The sequence below is a fragment of the Crocodylus porosus genome, unplaced genomic scaffold (genome assembly GCF_001723895.1).
Source record: "Crocodylus porosus isolate Cpor-Errol unplaced genomic scaffold, CroPor_comp1, whole genome shotgun sequence".
Lineage (NCBI taxonomy): Eukaryota > Metazoa > Chordata > Crocodylia > Crocodylidae > Crocodylus > Crocodylus porosus.
The window spans coordinates 67,456,895-67,471,805 of NW_017728949.1; the positions used below are offsets into that span (position 1 = coordinate 67,456,895).

The 14,911-nt window shown below is 41.3% G+C and overlaps 1 protein-coding gene across 1 annotated transcript in view; it reads left to right on the forward strand.

The window, feature by feature from the left end:
- MGAT5 (mannosyl (alpha-1,6-)-glycoprotein beta-1,6-N-acetyl-glucosaminyltransferase) overlaps positions 1-14,911 on the forward strand; it is a 149,988-nt gene that overhangs the window by 100,640 nt on the left and 34,437 nt on the right. The window contains exon 11 of the mRNA XM_019554075.1: positions 11,448-11,597. Within this exon, the coding sequence (XP_019409620.1) occupies positions 11,448-11,597 (150 nt within the window). The remainder of the gene's footprint in view (positions 1-11,447; positions 11,598-14,911) is intronic.

A 14,911-nucleotide genomic window follows, 5' to 3' on the forward strand; every position in this document is an offset into this window, starting at 1 on the left:
AGCTCAGTACTTTAAAGAAAAGCCTAGGAGCTGCCAGGCGAGGGGGTGATTCAGTGCTGCCCCACATTGTCCCACGCTGCATGGGGGGCTCTTCATGAGCCCCCTGACACCCCGCCACTTCCCCCGTCTCCCCACAGGTGGCCCGCGTGGGCCAGCTCCAGCCCTTTAAGAAAACAAAAATGGAGAAAAGCCCCGGGAGTCACCCCTCCTGCAGCAACCTTGAGGCTTCGGGGGCTCATGCAGAGCCCCCCATATGGCACAGGGCAGTGAGGAGCAGCAGGGATCACCCCCTGCCAGCAGGAGCGGTGAGTCTGGGGGGGTTTTATTTTCTTAAAGGGCCAGAGCTGGCCCAGGCGGGGCACCTGTGGGGGGGCTGGGGTAGCAGGCAGGGGTTGGGGTGCTCATGCAAAGTCCCCCCGTGCAGTAGGGGGCAGCGCAGATTGCCCCCCACCTGGCAGCACCCGCTGAGCTGGGGCTTTGTTTTCCGAAGAGCTGGGGGGGCAGCCATTGCTGGGCTGGGAGAGGGGTGGGGAAGGGCCTGGCCCAGCTGATTCGGAGTTTCAGCAGCAGCCAAATCTTCGAATCAGATTTGGCCGAAGCGAATCAGGACAATGATTCGAATCACCAAATCGAATTACTGTCCCCTGAATTGGCTCAATCTGAAGCGAATACTAGTTGTTTCACACAGGCCTATGAAACTATAATGACTGCTTTAGCATTTATACTTCTGAAATGTTAATCTTTCCAGTTTAAAGCTTGAGTTCTTCAGGCTGTATTTTCCTGTTGGCATAGCCTTAGGAAAAGACTCATCAGCCTGTTGTCATCCCATTAATTTGGTGTGAAAGGCCTTATCCTGAGGTTTTTAAAAGTAGGGGAAAGTAATTGGCACACAGTAATAACAGCTCTGCACTCGGTGATCAACAGAGCTGTCTTTTCTCAAATAGCAAGTTTATTGTAGCTGTTGAAAAAAATGACTCAAAGATCTTACGACTATTATTCTTCCTTTTGAAGTCTGAGGAGATATCATTGGTTGGTCTTTGATGTGACAATTAGTCCTTTTAGTCTAGTTTGCAGTATGAGCAGCAGAAATTGAGGGACTAACCGAATATGAAACAAATTTCTGCTGAAAATTAAACAAGTCAATTTTGTATTACCAGTTATCATGCTCTCAGCTTTCAGGTTATTGTTGAGAGCCACAAAACATGGGGAGAAATGTAGAGGCCTTCAGTCTGGTAAAATATCTTCACAGATGAAACCAATACTCTAAGGAATCAAGTGACTTAATGGAAAGGATCAATGTATTGGCTTTTATAGTGTAGTATATTTATCTGAACAGCTGTGAGTTTATTAGAAAATAATGTATGTTAGTCGGTCCCAGTAATTTTGATGTATGAAAATATCTTTTGTACTTTTTTGAATATTTAAAAGACCAAGATTATTTGCATGGCATTTGCATAAAATGGAACTGCTGTTGGTAAATGGCTCAAGCTGAGATCTCCTATGGGCTTATACTTCCTATTAAGAGTGTGAGCCTTTTCCCTGACAGAAAATTTGTCTCTGGGTCCAGCCCTTTACTCTTGGAAAAATTGCAGCCTATGTAATTGCATAGTTATATGTAACTACAGGTATTCCTCACTTAACATTGTCCCAGTTAACGTTGTTTCATTATTTGGTTGCTGATCTATTAGAGAACATACTCATTTAAAGTTGTGCAGTGTTCGGCTATAACGTTGTTTGGCTGCCAGCTCCTAGTAGGTAACAACTGTGATGTAACTGGATTCGCTTAACATCCTTTCACTTGGTCACATTTTTCAAGAATGTAACTACAACATTAAGTGAGGAGTAGCTGTAGTTGAAGGTAGAGGGTAAGCCTTAGAAAAATAAGGTGGGGTTATACTTTAAAATATTGGCTATGCTAGAGAGAGAGAGATGCAATATATATCTCTGTCTGTCTGTCATGAATGACAGCTGGCTTACAAATAAGAACAAACACGTAGATTTTACTTCTTCCACTGACCCATGAATGACTCTGGCCTAGTAAGTAGACAGCAGGTCTGGGAGCTTGGAGTCCTGGATTCCCCTCCCTCTCACCTCCCTCCCCGCCAGCTTTTGTTGGGTCCCAGCGGTGTGCTCCCCCCATTATGGGGGGCAGGCAGGGACAGAGCCTGGCCCCACCCAGCTTCTCATCCAGTCAGGGTAGTGGGGGCAATGTGTCTATTCCTCCCCTCTCCCTACTCTGTCACTGCTGCCTGTAGGGAGAGGGGTGAGGGGCCTGGCCCCCCACACCTCCCTGCCACTGTCCACTCCATCACTGCAGGGAGCAGAGATCCTGCTCTGTCCGTGTCCCCGCCATCATGGCGGCAGTCTGCTGTGCTGTCTCCTGTCTTAACGCTCTTCGAGCACTCTGATTGGCTCTTTCAGTCAGCCAGAGTGCAAATAAAGTGTTACAGACAGACTAAGGCTTTCATATGTATAGAATGCAAAAATGATCAAATGCAAATGTATATAATTTTTTTTGCATTGGATCGTCTTAGTTTTACCGTAGCTGTAAATGAATGTATTAAGAAAGCATAGCAGTTGGTGTAGAATGTGAAAATTAGTCTTGTTTGCATAGTGCTAGTTCCTCTATTAATAGCATGCAGGAAGAGGAACAGAAAATGCATTCTTAGCTTGTGGCCTAGTTGTTGTTTGTGATACAAAGTTTAAAGTGTAAATTCCTTGATACCTCATGGTATCATTAACAGGAAGAGAGAAAATGAAATTCATGGTTTTTAGGTCTCAGATAATCCAGAGGCACTGAAACAAATGTTTAAGAACTGTAGTTGCATGACGTTTTGCACCATGTATTTGATCAAATACCTGTAGATTTTCCTTGATTTATACAATCATCTGGCTGCTTTTGTTTGAAATGCAGTGGTCAAAATTGTTTCAAAACTTTCAGTAAAACCTTTGTACTTTTTTTCAATAGAAAAAATGCTCCAAAAAAGTCTCCAGTAGTAAAGCAAGAAAGATTTATGACTCAGTTGATGAAAAAGTGATGCCATTTGTGCTCACAAGCCCCAGTAGAAGAGGATATGTTTTGGTCTGAATTATTTTTGCTGCCTACGGGCTTTGGAGTGGTCATATAAATTCTACTGGGATTATTCCAGCATGGATAAAGACTCTTATAAGAAGTCTAAAGTGAATGCAAAAGCTATTTGTTCTTCTCAGATTATAGTCATATTCCAGTATTTAGGCTTTGAAGTTGTTTGTCTGCACATCCTGACCTGCACTTTTCCCGTGAATCTGTATACTTTGTTGTGTACAGAGTACCCATGAATTATTGCTACTTTCCCTTGTGTATTCTTCCTGTGTTTTAAGCAGCAAAATAGGTGATATTTGGAGGTTTTGCGATGGCTGATAACATAGGAAAATACATATCAGTTGTCCTCAGTTGCCACCTGTTAATACACATTATAGTCTGACTTGGAATAGGGGGACTAGTAGAAAAGCTGTTTACAGGCCATGACAATTTAGCTACTATCTGTGTACAACGAAGCATATGCTACTAACATACTTTTTTACTGCTACAGTTCATTCTGGATGGCCATATTTGCTGATAAATTTTGAATTATGAAAGCTACCATGACTGAAGATTTTCCAGATCTTCAATCATTGCTAGTATTTTTTTAAGCCAGGACCCTATAGCAGGATAAAAAAGAAGGGTAAAGGTGTTGACCGTAGGAACTCATTGCCACAAGCAGCCACAGTGTGTTTTCAGGTAGAGGTGTTCTACCTGCATCAGAAAAGCCATGTTGCCAATCAGGGAAGTAATGCATGTAGCTGCCATATTGGAATCCAAGACAGCTGCTGTGAATTCATGTTTTGGGCAATACTTCAGTCCCATTAGGGTTAGAAAATTAATTCTAGTGTCGAAACCAACATTGTATGAACCAAGTAACATTTCTGTCATGGTAACCACAGTGGATTCCAAAATGACTGCTGCAAATTTACAGTTTTCTTCATTATTAGATAACCAAAGAGACTCTCCCTTATCGCTCTTAAGCAAATCTTACAGTGCATCCAGGAGCATCACGGAGTCCAGCAAAGCACAGGAGATAATGACTTGGAATCTACAAGGTGCATCATATATCTTGAAGTAGACTTGCCAGTCAGTGATTAGCCAAAGTCCACCTGCAAGAATTGTGTGAATAAAACAGCCCCTTGTTCACCATAGGACAGTTGCTGAATTCAACACTTGTTGTGGCAGCATTCTTGACAGACTATCACATTGCGTTTGTCCTGTGCCGCAGCATTCCAAAAACCTCATTGGCACCATTCTTGCTTCAGTTATTTTACATACAAAGGACATACTGAAAGACCGGTAAAAAAGTTGTGCAAAGTAGAAGATGAATGGGAAACCCTACCAACAGTATCAAGTGAAGAATACACTAGGACACCAAGCAGATCATCTACTCTAGCAGTTCACTGGAGGATGTGCATATTCTGCCAGAAACTTTCTAATAAGGAGAGAATAAGTCAGTTGTTGCTGTTTGAATCTGCCAATGCAATACACAAGGTAGTAGAGATGAATCAAGTGTTGCGTTGCCAAATTGGTGTTGAAGATCTAATAGCTGCTGAGGCATGTTGCCATCCTAAATGCAGACAGGAGGAACAAAGAAAGCAATAAGTCTCTTGTTCTCATTCACATGCGGAGATTGCACAAGAAGATATTCTTGTTTGTCCTGAAGCGAGAGCAGGGCATCAAGTGATGGATGAGCTAGATGCCAGTTTTGCATGGAGAGATGTGTGCAGTTTGAAAGATATACTTGAAAGGTATTGCGATTTAGTAGAAGATGAAGGTGGTGAATGTCCTCTGACAACACGGAAGCAAATGAAGCAAGAACTTCAGGCTTACTACAAGACAGCCATTCAGTTTCAGCACCAAAGAAATGCATATCTTCTACTCCTTGTCTTCTGAACTGTGACAACTGGTAAAGCCATACAAGCAGTTGTGACTGCATATAAATGATGAGGAAGCCACTGGCCCGCAGTTCAGAGAAAAGGTTTAGGACAAACGAATTGTACTATGCTGCTCTCAGTATCAAAGCAGATTTAAAAGTGATAGCTGGCATGAAAGGCTACAGCAACCTGAATGAAGAGGAAGCCCAAAAACGTGTTCCTGATAATCTTAGACATTGGTCCCTTTGATTTTGGAAGATGACAATGAGATGTCTTAGATGTTGAAAGTCATTTACAAGATAAGAATCTAGACAGAGATGTATTGAATATATGTCATGATTTGGTTTACCTGCAGTCAAAAACTTAATGCCGAAGCATGTTGGATTAGGCTTGTTGATGCATCATGCAGCTAGATCTAAGAAGCTAGTACAAAGTCTCCATGCTGCTGGATGCAGCATACAGTTCATCACATTGAGACTGTCATTGCTGAGAAGAACTTAAAGGCATTTTGGGGAAATGAATTACTGTCCCAAGGGAACTCCAGACTGTGCTTTTCTAATTAGATTCCACAGTGTCACTGGTTGTGACCCACCTGCTAGTTCAGTGGTCACACTAAGAAAACTGCTTGGAAAGTGTTCATCCACATTTTTTCCATGATTAAAAATGAAACACCGGTGTTTCATTTTATTCATGGAAAAATGTGGATTTGGGGTTATTTTTTTTAATTAAAAAATTGTGGATTTTTTTATCAGCGAAAACCAGGATCCCTGGTGATGAGCCATCATGTTGCAATCAATATAATAACTACAGGGATTCAGAAATGGATCTAGGTGATGAGATCTGAAAAACTGTAATTACCTGTTGTATTAATGTTATCTATACCATTGTATTGCCATTGGATTAGACTATTACATTTTCCTCTTGCCTCAAGCCACCCACATGTCTGTTTCATTGCCCTTCAGTTATGTATTTTAATATCTGAATTATTAATCTGAATAATCTGCATTCTGAAATTTAAAAATAAATGGTATTGTCTTGTGCAATATAACTTGTACAAGTAGCCTGGCCTAAGTTATATAATGTTTTCATTACTGTAAGCCTGCTATGAAATTTGTAGTGATAGAATTTGTGAGATTTTAGTAGTTCAACATTTTTTGCTAGGTTTTTTATTGCATCAAGTTGATACATACATGCGATTGTGTCAACCATCTTGGAATCCATTGTGGCTACCATGATGAAAATGTTACGATTGATCTCTCTTTGATCAATACAATGTTGGTTTTGTCATTGGAATTAATTTTCTAACCCTAGTGGGGCCTGAAATGTTGATCAAAATAATTAATTCACAGCAGCCATCTTGGATTCCAATATGGCGGCTACATGCACTACTTGCCAGATTGGTAACGTGACTTTTCTGACACAAATAGTCCACCTGTACCTGAAACACACTTTGGCTGCTTGTAGCAATGAGTTGCCTACGACAAGAAATTCCAGAGACCTTCTTGGTCAATTTATACCCTACTACTAAGCATTGTTATAATAGAAATTTTCTGTCACATTAGGGAATATGTTTATACAAACTGCCTTCTGGTTGCTTTTTTTCCCCCTCCCTCTCAAATAGCAGTCTTAGAAACATTTACAATCAAAACCATTGGCTTTAGTTACCCTAAACAAATTTTACTGTCACATTAAGAGAACTAGGGGAAAAGTACTACTTTGATAAATTGTAAAGAATGTTCTGACTCAAAATTGTAATAATTTTATTTTCATATTTTTGTTCCATTAAATGAGATGTCAAAATGAGGTTTATTTAAATTTCTCTCTCTCCTTTTGACTTAGAACCTTGGAATTACGTGGTTTATGATGAAAGGAATGTAATTCAACATAAAGTAATCATATTACAAAAAGAGTTAAAGTTTTTTGGCATGCCACAGATTTGTGTCATCCCTTTCTTACAAGAATTATATTTCACAGCTCAGATATTAATGTGGGGGGGAGAAACCCTTATATGTCCTAATCTAGCTATAACTTGTTTTATAAGCTTATTGTAAAAGATTATGCATTTCCCTACCAAAATTTTTCAGATACTAGATTTAATTTTTCTTTTGTGTCCACTTCATCTTCTTGACTATATTAAAAATTATTATCTTGACCATATTTTAAAATAACTTTTTTGCTTCTGTTTTATGAGGCGCATATATTGTTTTTACAGAAAACAACTCCTGAATGCGATGGAAAAACACATGCTTGTCATATGTATAAGGAGTTAAGCTGGACATACATGGTCTAATATATTTACCAGTTTATCTTTTGCATGATAGAGATGTTCAGTGAAGAAAGAGGGTTTTCAGTGGATGCCTAAATTACTTAGGCACTTTCGAAAATCCTGACTGGTGCCAATTTGCATCTTCAGGCACCTGTGTCTGACCACTATATTCTGTTTCTGTACCTACACATCTGAAATGAGGACCAGTGTATGGTTCTATAGAATCAAGTAGGGAGATTATGGAGCAAAATTTATGCATGCTTATTTTAACATGAAATTCAATGCATAAGAGCTATGCAGCTTCATTTCATTGAAATAAGTGTGAACAGAGACGCATCTATTTTTTTTTTCCTTTTCTAGATGTTTACTCTTAGCCCTTTTTTCTTTTGCTGCTTACAGTACTTCCATGTTCTTTATAGTGAGCAATGTATGGCATTAGCTGATAAGATTCAAGGTGAGTTTTTTATTACTCCTGTAGTAGGGAGACATCTCATAGGCATATTATGTTGTTGTTAATAACCGTGTTTTATAGCCTTGTCTAATATCACATTTAAAACAGCAAACCATAACTCATGGGTTTTGTTTGTACCAAAAAGCAGGCTTTAGTAAACTAAGGTGTGCCGCTGCCATTAAACTCTGCTACATTAAGGAATCAGGCTGTCTTGTCCCATCTGTAGTTTTCTTGGTACTTAAAAACAAGTCTACATCAAAAGGATATCTCTCTAGGAAAAAAAAAAAGGAGCATTTAACCTTTGAAGTCTCATTTGTACTCCAAAAGGGGAAAATCCAAAATTTCAAGCATAGCACAAAGGATGCATCTGATCCCCAATCCTGTATCACTTTTCATTTTATAATTACTAGGATTTAGGCTTTTTTAAATAATTTGTTTCATTTGGAAGTAAAAATTCCTAAGACAGTGTAGGAATGTAACTAATGACTGTAGCAAGGACTGGAGATTAGTACTTTGTTTCCATGGCTTGCATTTCTGGTAGTTTTCTTAATGATCCTATGCAAATTATTTAACAACTTTATGCTCAGTTTGCTTAATAATATTAATAATAATGATGGTGGTAATAATAGTAGTAGTAGCAATAATAATAGGTGCTGCCTTTCTTCTGGGTATGTCTTGTTTGTAAATCCCTTAAACTCATAAAAGGGGGGCACTGTTGTAGGAAAAAGGCCTTTATAAATAAGAAACATGGTCTGAGAATATTATGCAAGTCACAGGTGTGCAGCAGTGTCCTTTGTGTTATGTTTTGTTCCTGTTTAAAGTCCATTTCTTATCTGAAGTAGTTCTTGTCAGGCACTAAATCTATAGCATAAATTAAAGACAACACTCTGTATGCCAGCTCAAGCTGTAATCAGTGCGGCATTTTATTGTTAACCATGTTTTAATCTTACTGTTATCAGGATCTATTAATATTATCAAGCTAGTATTATTAGTATTATCAAGCTACTGCACAGCATGAAACATGTTCACCAGTGCTACTGTGCCTTTATTTCATACGGGCAATCATGGGATTTGCAACACAATTGAATCCTGACAACCGCGTCTTAATTCCAAACATCGTAACTCGGAACTGATTTTCCCATAGGAACAATGTTATAAATGAGGGATTGGTTTCTGAACCAAGGCCCAATACCCTATTTTCACCAAAAATAACCCAGAAGTTTGTACTCAATCAGTTTTATAACTGAGTAATATAGCTACATTAATGTATATTGTAATGTATATTGTAAATAGCAATCATGTTGATTGCTTAATTATATTGAGATCAGCTGCATAGGCGAAGTAGCTGTCACACAGCAAAAAGTTTCAACCAGCTATAAAATTAGACCTCAAAAACGTGTATAGACTTTATAGTTAGACGCTATCGAGCTTTAATTTGCATGTATAGCAAGATCTCCCCTGCGGCTGGAAGCCCTCTCAGCTGACAGGGCTCCCAGCCACAGGGGTGTGCCATGCCTAGCATGAAATGCCCGTGCCGTGGGGATCACAGCTGTTGTGATCCCCAAGGCTCAGGTGTGTGAAACCCCCAGGTCCACGGGGTGCTCTTGGTTCTAGCTGCAGGACAGATGCAGCTGAGACTGAGGGTCCTGCACCTGAGAGGGCTCTGGGTCCCAGCTGTGCCTCGCACCCTGTCAGCTGCAGGGTCCCTGGGTTCTGGCTGCGCATGGGCCCCATAGCCAAAAAAGCCGGTAGCTGATAATATAAATTTTCCTTTTATTGGTTCTGATCCAATATGGCACCAATATATCAGTGCATCTCTACAGGAAACACTTGATAATAAGCTCTATCAAATTGGAGAGTCCCTGAATGTTTTCATTCTAGCTTGGCCACCAACTATATCTGGACTTGGTTTGCCCAGCTGGCTAGTATTTTGCCTCTGCTTCTCAGTTTCTGTATATGGCAGGAATATTCACGTCTGTAGAAAGTTGCATGATAGTCTTTGAAGGGTAATGTCCAAAAACTAAATTCCACTTCATATCATTCATTGAAATATACTGTATGAAAACTTTCTCGCCAGTGAATTTATTCATATATTCTTAGCCTTTCCCAGTCCCTTGTCCTAATGAAAAGCACTTGAACTGGTGGGTTGCAGAAAGTAGTACTTAACAGTACAAAAATGACTGTACCATTGCGCAGCCAGCCTGAAAATTACCTATCTTTGGTTTATATAGTACTTTTATGGCTTTAAGGTTTTGTAGGGACTAATCTGCCACTGTCAGCATTGGACAGCTCTTTCATCCCTGCCACCTTGCCTCTTTCAGAGGAGGAAAGCTCTTTCTGTAAAATGTAATTTGTACCAAGACAATCTGGATCTCTGATTTGGTTGTCAGACAAGGGCATAGGGTTGTCTCAATTTATTTTGTCTCCATGTATAATACTTAGTCAGGACTATTTTTTCCTAAAGTGCAGTATGGGGCACAACTACCTGAACAGAGAAATGAAGCAAAGAGGCAGGCTAGAAAAGGGCAAATCATCCACTTCCCTGCAAAAATTAACCCAACAGCAGAGGAAGCTAAAGCCGGAAGACAGATTTGTTTTTATTTATGAGATGTGCTAGACAGTTGCTGCATGCAGCTTTTTTAACATGTGTCAACAGCTGTCTTGACAAGCAGTAATAACATTTCACTCCTCTGGGTTAGGGGTCTTATTGTCCCAGGAGTTCAGACATTGGTAGGGACCTACTCAAATTGAAATTTTGCAATTTTCGCAGAAACCGCAAAAAACAGCAGTTTCCACAATTCTGCGCAGAATCACTGGGGTGGGGGGGAAGAAACTTAATAAAAGAAAATGCTGGCTTCCCGGTGGGGAGCCAGCTGCTACTGCAGCCTGGTCTTGTAGCCTTTGGGGGGGGGCACTGACACAAAGGGGAGCAGCCAAGATGGCAGCTGACCCATCCTCCTTCTACCACTGATTGGCCCAGAGGGCTGCCTTTTGTGCAGCCCCACCCCCTTTACCATTCAATGGCAAGGGGTGGGGCCACATGAAGGGCAGCCCTCTGCCAACCAGCAGTGGGAGGAGGGGCTGCTGGGGCCTCTTAGCCAATCAGTGGGTGGGGAGGCTTGCCTCAATAGGGCCACAAAAATGGCAGCCAGTACCATTGCCCATCTGCCATCAGCCAGTACCATTGCCTGTGAAATTGCCCGTCTGCCATTTTGATTTTGGTAGGTCCCTAACTATAGGGCTTGCTTAGTTTATCTTATCTGCCCTTCCTGGGAACTCCAATATGTCTGAGAGCCGGCCACCATAATTATTTATAGAATCATAGAAAGTTAGGACTGGAAGAGACCTCAGGCGATCAGCTAGTCCAGTCCCCTGCTCAAAGCAGGACCATCCCCAACTAGATCATCCCAGCCAAGGCTTCGTTTAGCCAGGTTTTAAAAACCCCCAAGGATGGAGCTTCCACCCCTTCCCTGAGTAACCTGTTCCAGTGTTTTAGTACCTTCCTAGTAAGAAAATTCTTGCAAAGATGCAGTGTCTTAATTACTGTGGTTTTTGGCCGTGCTTTTTGCCATTGCTTTCTTTGTCCATTAGAACAGGCTATTTGTTAGAAATTAAGACTTCAAACTGCTAGTAAAAAAAAACAAACAGTATTATGTGAAAAATGAGAACTGCTGAACTCCTCTCATTTATGACTGTTTGGACTGTTGTTAACTTGAGCTCTTGGGGATATCACCACTTCCTTGAGGTTTATGAAGAGTAAAAGAATTTTTGTGTTTGCTTCTTTCATAGGACAAGAAAGCTTATTTGGACATCATTCACACCTACATGGAAGTCCATGGAACTGTGCATGGAATGAGCACTGTCCATATGCCAAGCTATGTGAAAAATCATGGCATCCTTAGTGGACGGGATTTGCAGTTTCTGCTGAGAGAAACTAAAGTAAGTTTATTGGCAAGAGGGACAAATGGCTAAAACCACGAGAGCATGATGGTACCTGACTGAAATGCTACGTTGTTGCTAGCCACCACCTGCATTAAAGGAATTGAATAATACTGGGCCAAATAAAGTACTCCTTAATCTGTTTTTTGAATATGGACAGGTACTCATTTTAAGAAAGAAAAAAAAAGCCCCAAGTCCATATACTATAGGTTGGTAGCTGCTGTTAGGAAATTCAGCCCATACCATCCAGTTTAGGAGAGACATTTTAAAACCAGTTTCAGAACACAAATACATGCGGTTTTCTTTTTTGTAAAGGTTGTCATGATCAAAGCAAAGTGAATATCAGCTGAGAATTTACTGTGTTTACCCAAATCCAAGACAATGTTGAATATAATAACTCCCCAATAATGAGATTCGACACATAGAAAATTTATAAATGTGTTATGCTTTTCCCTATATAGAATCTTATTGTTGGAGGGTCATCTTAAATTCACCACCGATTTCCCCCTCCACCCCTGTGCTGTGATGGGGCAGACATTGGCAGGTGGGGGTGGGGGCTGACGAGCGGTGGAGGGGAGTCGAGCAGCTAGACCCACACCTTGCACCCTGCTGCCTCTCCCCCTCACTGCTTGTCTCTCCTGCTGCCTCCCCCACTCCATGTCTGTGGTCCCCTCCCCAGCACCTGCCTCCACCACAGTGCCTGTGCTCTCTGGCCCTCTTACCTCTTGCTCTTCCCTTTACCTGCCCCTCTCCTGAGATGCCTTTGCCCTCCCTCCAACTCCTCCCTGCCCCCCCCGTTCCTGTCCTTCCTCCTCCTTGCCCCCCACCCCTCCTTAACCTCTCTGTCCCTCCCCCCTGCTGTATGTCCAGGTCCAGGTCCAGCTCTGGGTTCAGCTCCAGCCCAGGGCATGGAGCTGATGTTGCTTCTGTACCCTTCCCCTCCTCCCTGGCATGGCAGCAGTGTTTGAGGTAATGGCAGCTCTGGCCCCAGCCCCAGAGTCAGAGTTGGGGCCAGAGCTGCTACCACTGCTGCTGCCTGGCTATGTGAGGGCTGCTAGAGCTGCAGCCAGATCCAGGACTTAGGGTAAATGGCAGTAAAGGGAAGAAGGGGGCCGGAAGCCGTGCAGAGTAGAGAGAGCGGGGCGGGGGGGTCAGGGCAGTGGCTGCAGCTCTGACTCTGAGCCCAGGTGCCATAGCAGCTGCCTGACACCTCCCTTCCCGCCATTCGCCATACTCAAATCCAAGGTAAGGGGCTTGTCTCCCCATGTTGAATAAAGAAAAAAGCCTCGTATTGGATTCAAGTAAACGTCACCATTCATTTTTAAAAGGTACATGCTGTCTGACAGCAGGCTTACCCTACCCGGCTGCTGACTTCAGCCTGCAGTGATCTTCCCTGTCTCTTGGGATGAAAAGCATTTCATTCTCCATTCAGTTCCTTCCTCAGCCTCACTTTATTGGGAAGGGAGAAAGGCTGCTCACTCTCCTGCTCTTTTTCAGTGTGTTTTGCCTGTGGGCCTGGGTTTTGTATTTGAACTAAAGTTAAGATGAAGGACAGCATCTAAGTTTAAATATGCAAACTTTTGTCTTGGAAGCCAGATGTAGTGCAATGTGATAAACGGTTCAAGGGAGGAAAAGACATGTTGAACTCCAGCATTTCGTGGACTGGGTTCTGGTGAAATGTTTAACTTGAATTAGTTGGCTTGTGAAAGAAATGTTTTGTGTTTCATTTTGCAAGACAGAACATGTGGAGCATTTCCACTTGCGTCTCCCACCGTTGACAGCTTCTCACTGTGCACTATTACAACACAATCCATTAGAAAGGCCAAGTCCCGTCTATCCAGGCCTATCCAGTCAGTGCAGAGTGCCATTATTTCCCAGCAGTCTTTGAATAGAAAATTTTCCATCTCTGGGCTGCTAGAGTTTGCGAATTATGACTTTTAATGACAATCACTGTGTATGTGTACTTCATCCATATAGACACAGTATTGCCATTTACACAAATCAGCATTTAGTAGCAGTTGCCACAGAGGCCTATTTGAAATTACCTCAGCTTTTCCCTGTACTTGGAACATGAAACCAGTATATTAATCATAGGCACCACAATGTGTAAATACTGGCATTTTAATGATTACCCTTAAGCACAAAACAGTGCCTTCTTTTCCAATGAAATTTGTTCACTCACTGGAAAAATGAAATGGGCAGGTGAACACACTTTATGTACCGCATTCAAGAGGCTTGTTTTCATTTCCATAGCACATGACCGATGTCAACAGCATTTAAACGCCAGTTTTCATCTTCAGTGATATTTTATCAGAAATTTTCTTGGGCTCCACAGCTTGCATCTCACTAAGAATTTTAGTTTTCTTTATTAAACATAATATATATAGCTATAATCAAGTGGCCAGATAGTGCCTGCTTAATACCATCCACATAAAGGTTGGACATTTGCTTTCTTTTTGTAAGGCTTAGTTCCTGATATTTTGATCCATATTATAGGATCAAATTGAAGTGAATGCAAGGAACAGTGGTTTGCAAAGCACTCATGAGCTCTGTCTTGATGAGAAGTACAATATAAAATGTCACTGTCTTCTCACAAAGTCCATGTATCTTAAAAATGATGGATCCCTGCAGTGCAGTTTGTAAAATCCTGCAAAGATTTGTGACGTGGAAAAGTTTTGCATGTTATTGCTCCACTTTCATGCTCCTTTTACACTGTTATGAATTTCTGTCATTTGGAGAGCTCACTTTACTAATCAGCTGATGGCATTGTGATGCTCAGCATCTTGGTGTTCTTGAAACTGATATTAAGAAAATTACAGCTGCATTTGATAATCTTTTCAGGTATAGATTTTCTATTTTTTTTTTTTTAATGGGATCTCGTCGTGGTAGAGCTCTCGGATATGTTAGTCATTCTGTTTTTCATATGGTTTTCCATATTTCTTTCGGTATATTTGATAATTACAATAGTTGTTTTCCTTTAAATAAAACGGGTTCTGTTTTTTACACAACCTAAAAAAGCGAACCTGAAAGCAAGCAGCAAAGCCTTCAGATTAGATAGTTTAAATTTTAGGATCTTGTTTTGTCTGATTTTCAAATAAATCAAAGGGAAGTATCATAGAATCTTAGAAGTAGGGTTGGAAGAGACCTTACAGATCTTCAAGTACGACCCCCTGCCAGGGCAGGAGGAAAAAAACTGGGCTCAAATGATCCCAGCTAGGTAGCCATCAAGCCTCCTCTTAAAGACCCCCAGGGTAGGAGCCAGCACCACTTCCCTTGGAAGTTGGTTCCAGATCCTAGCCACCCTGACTGTGAAG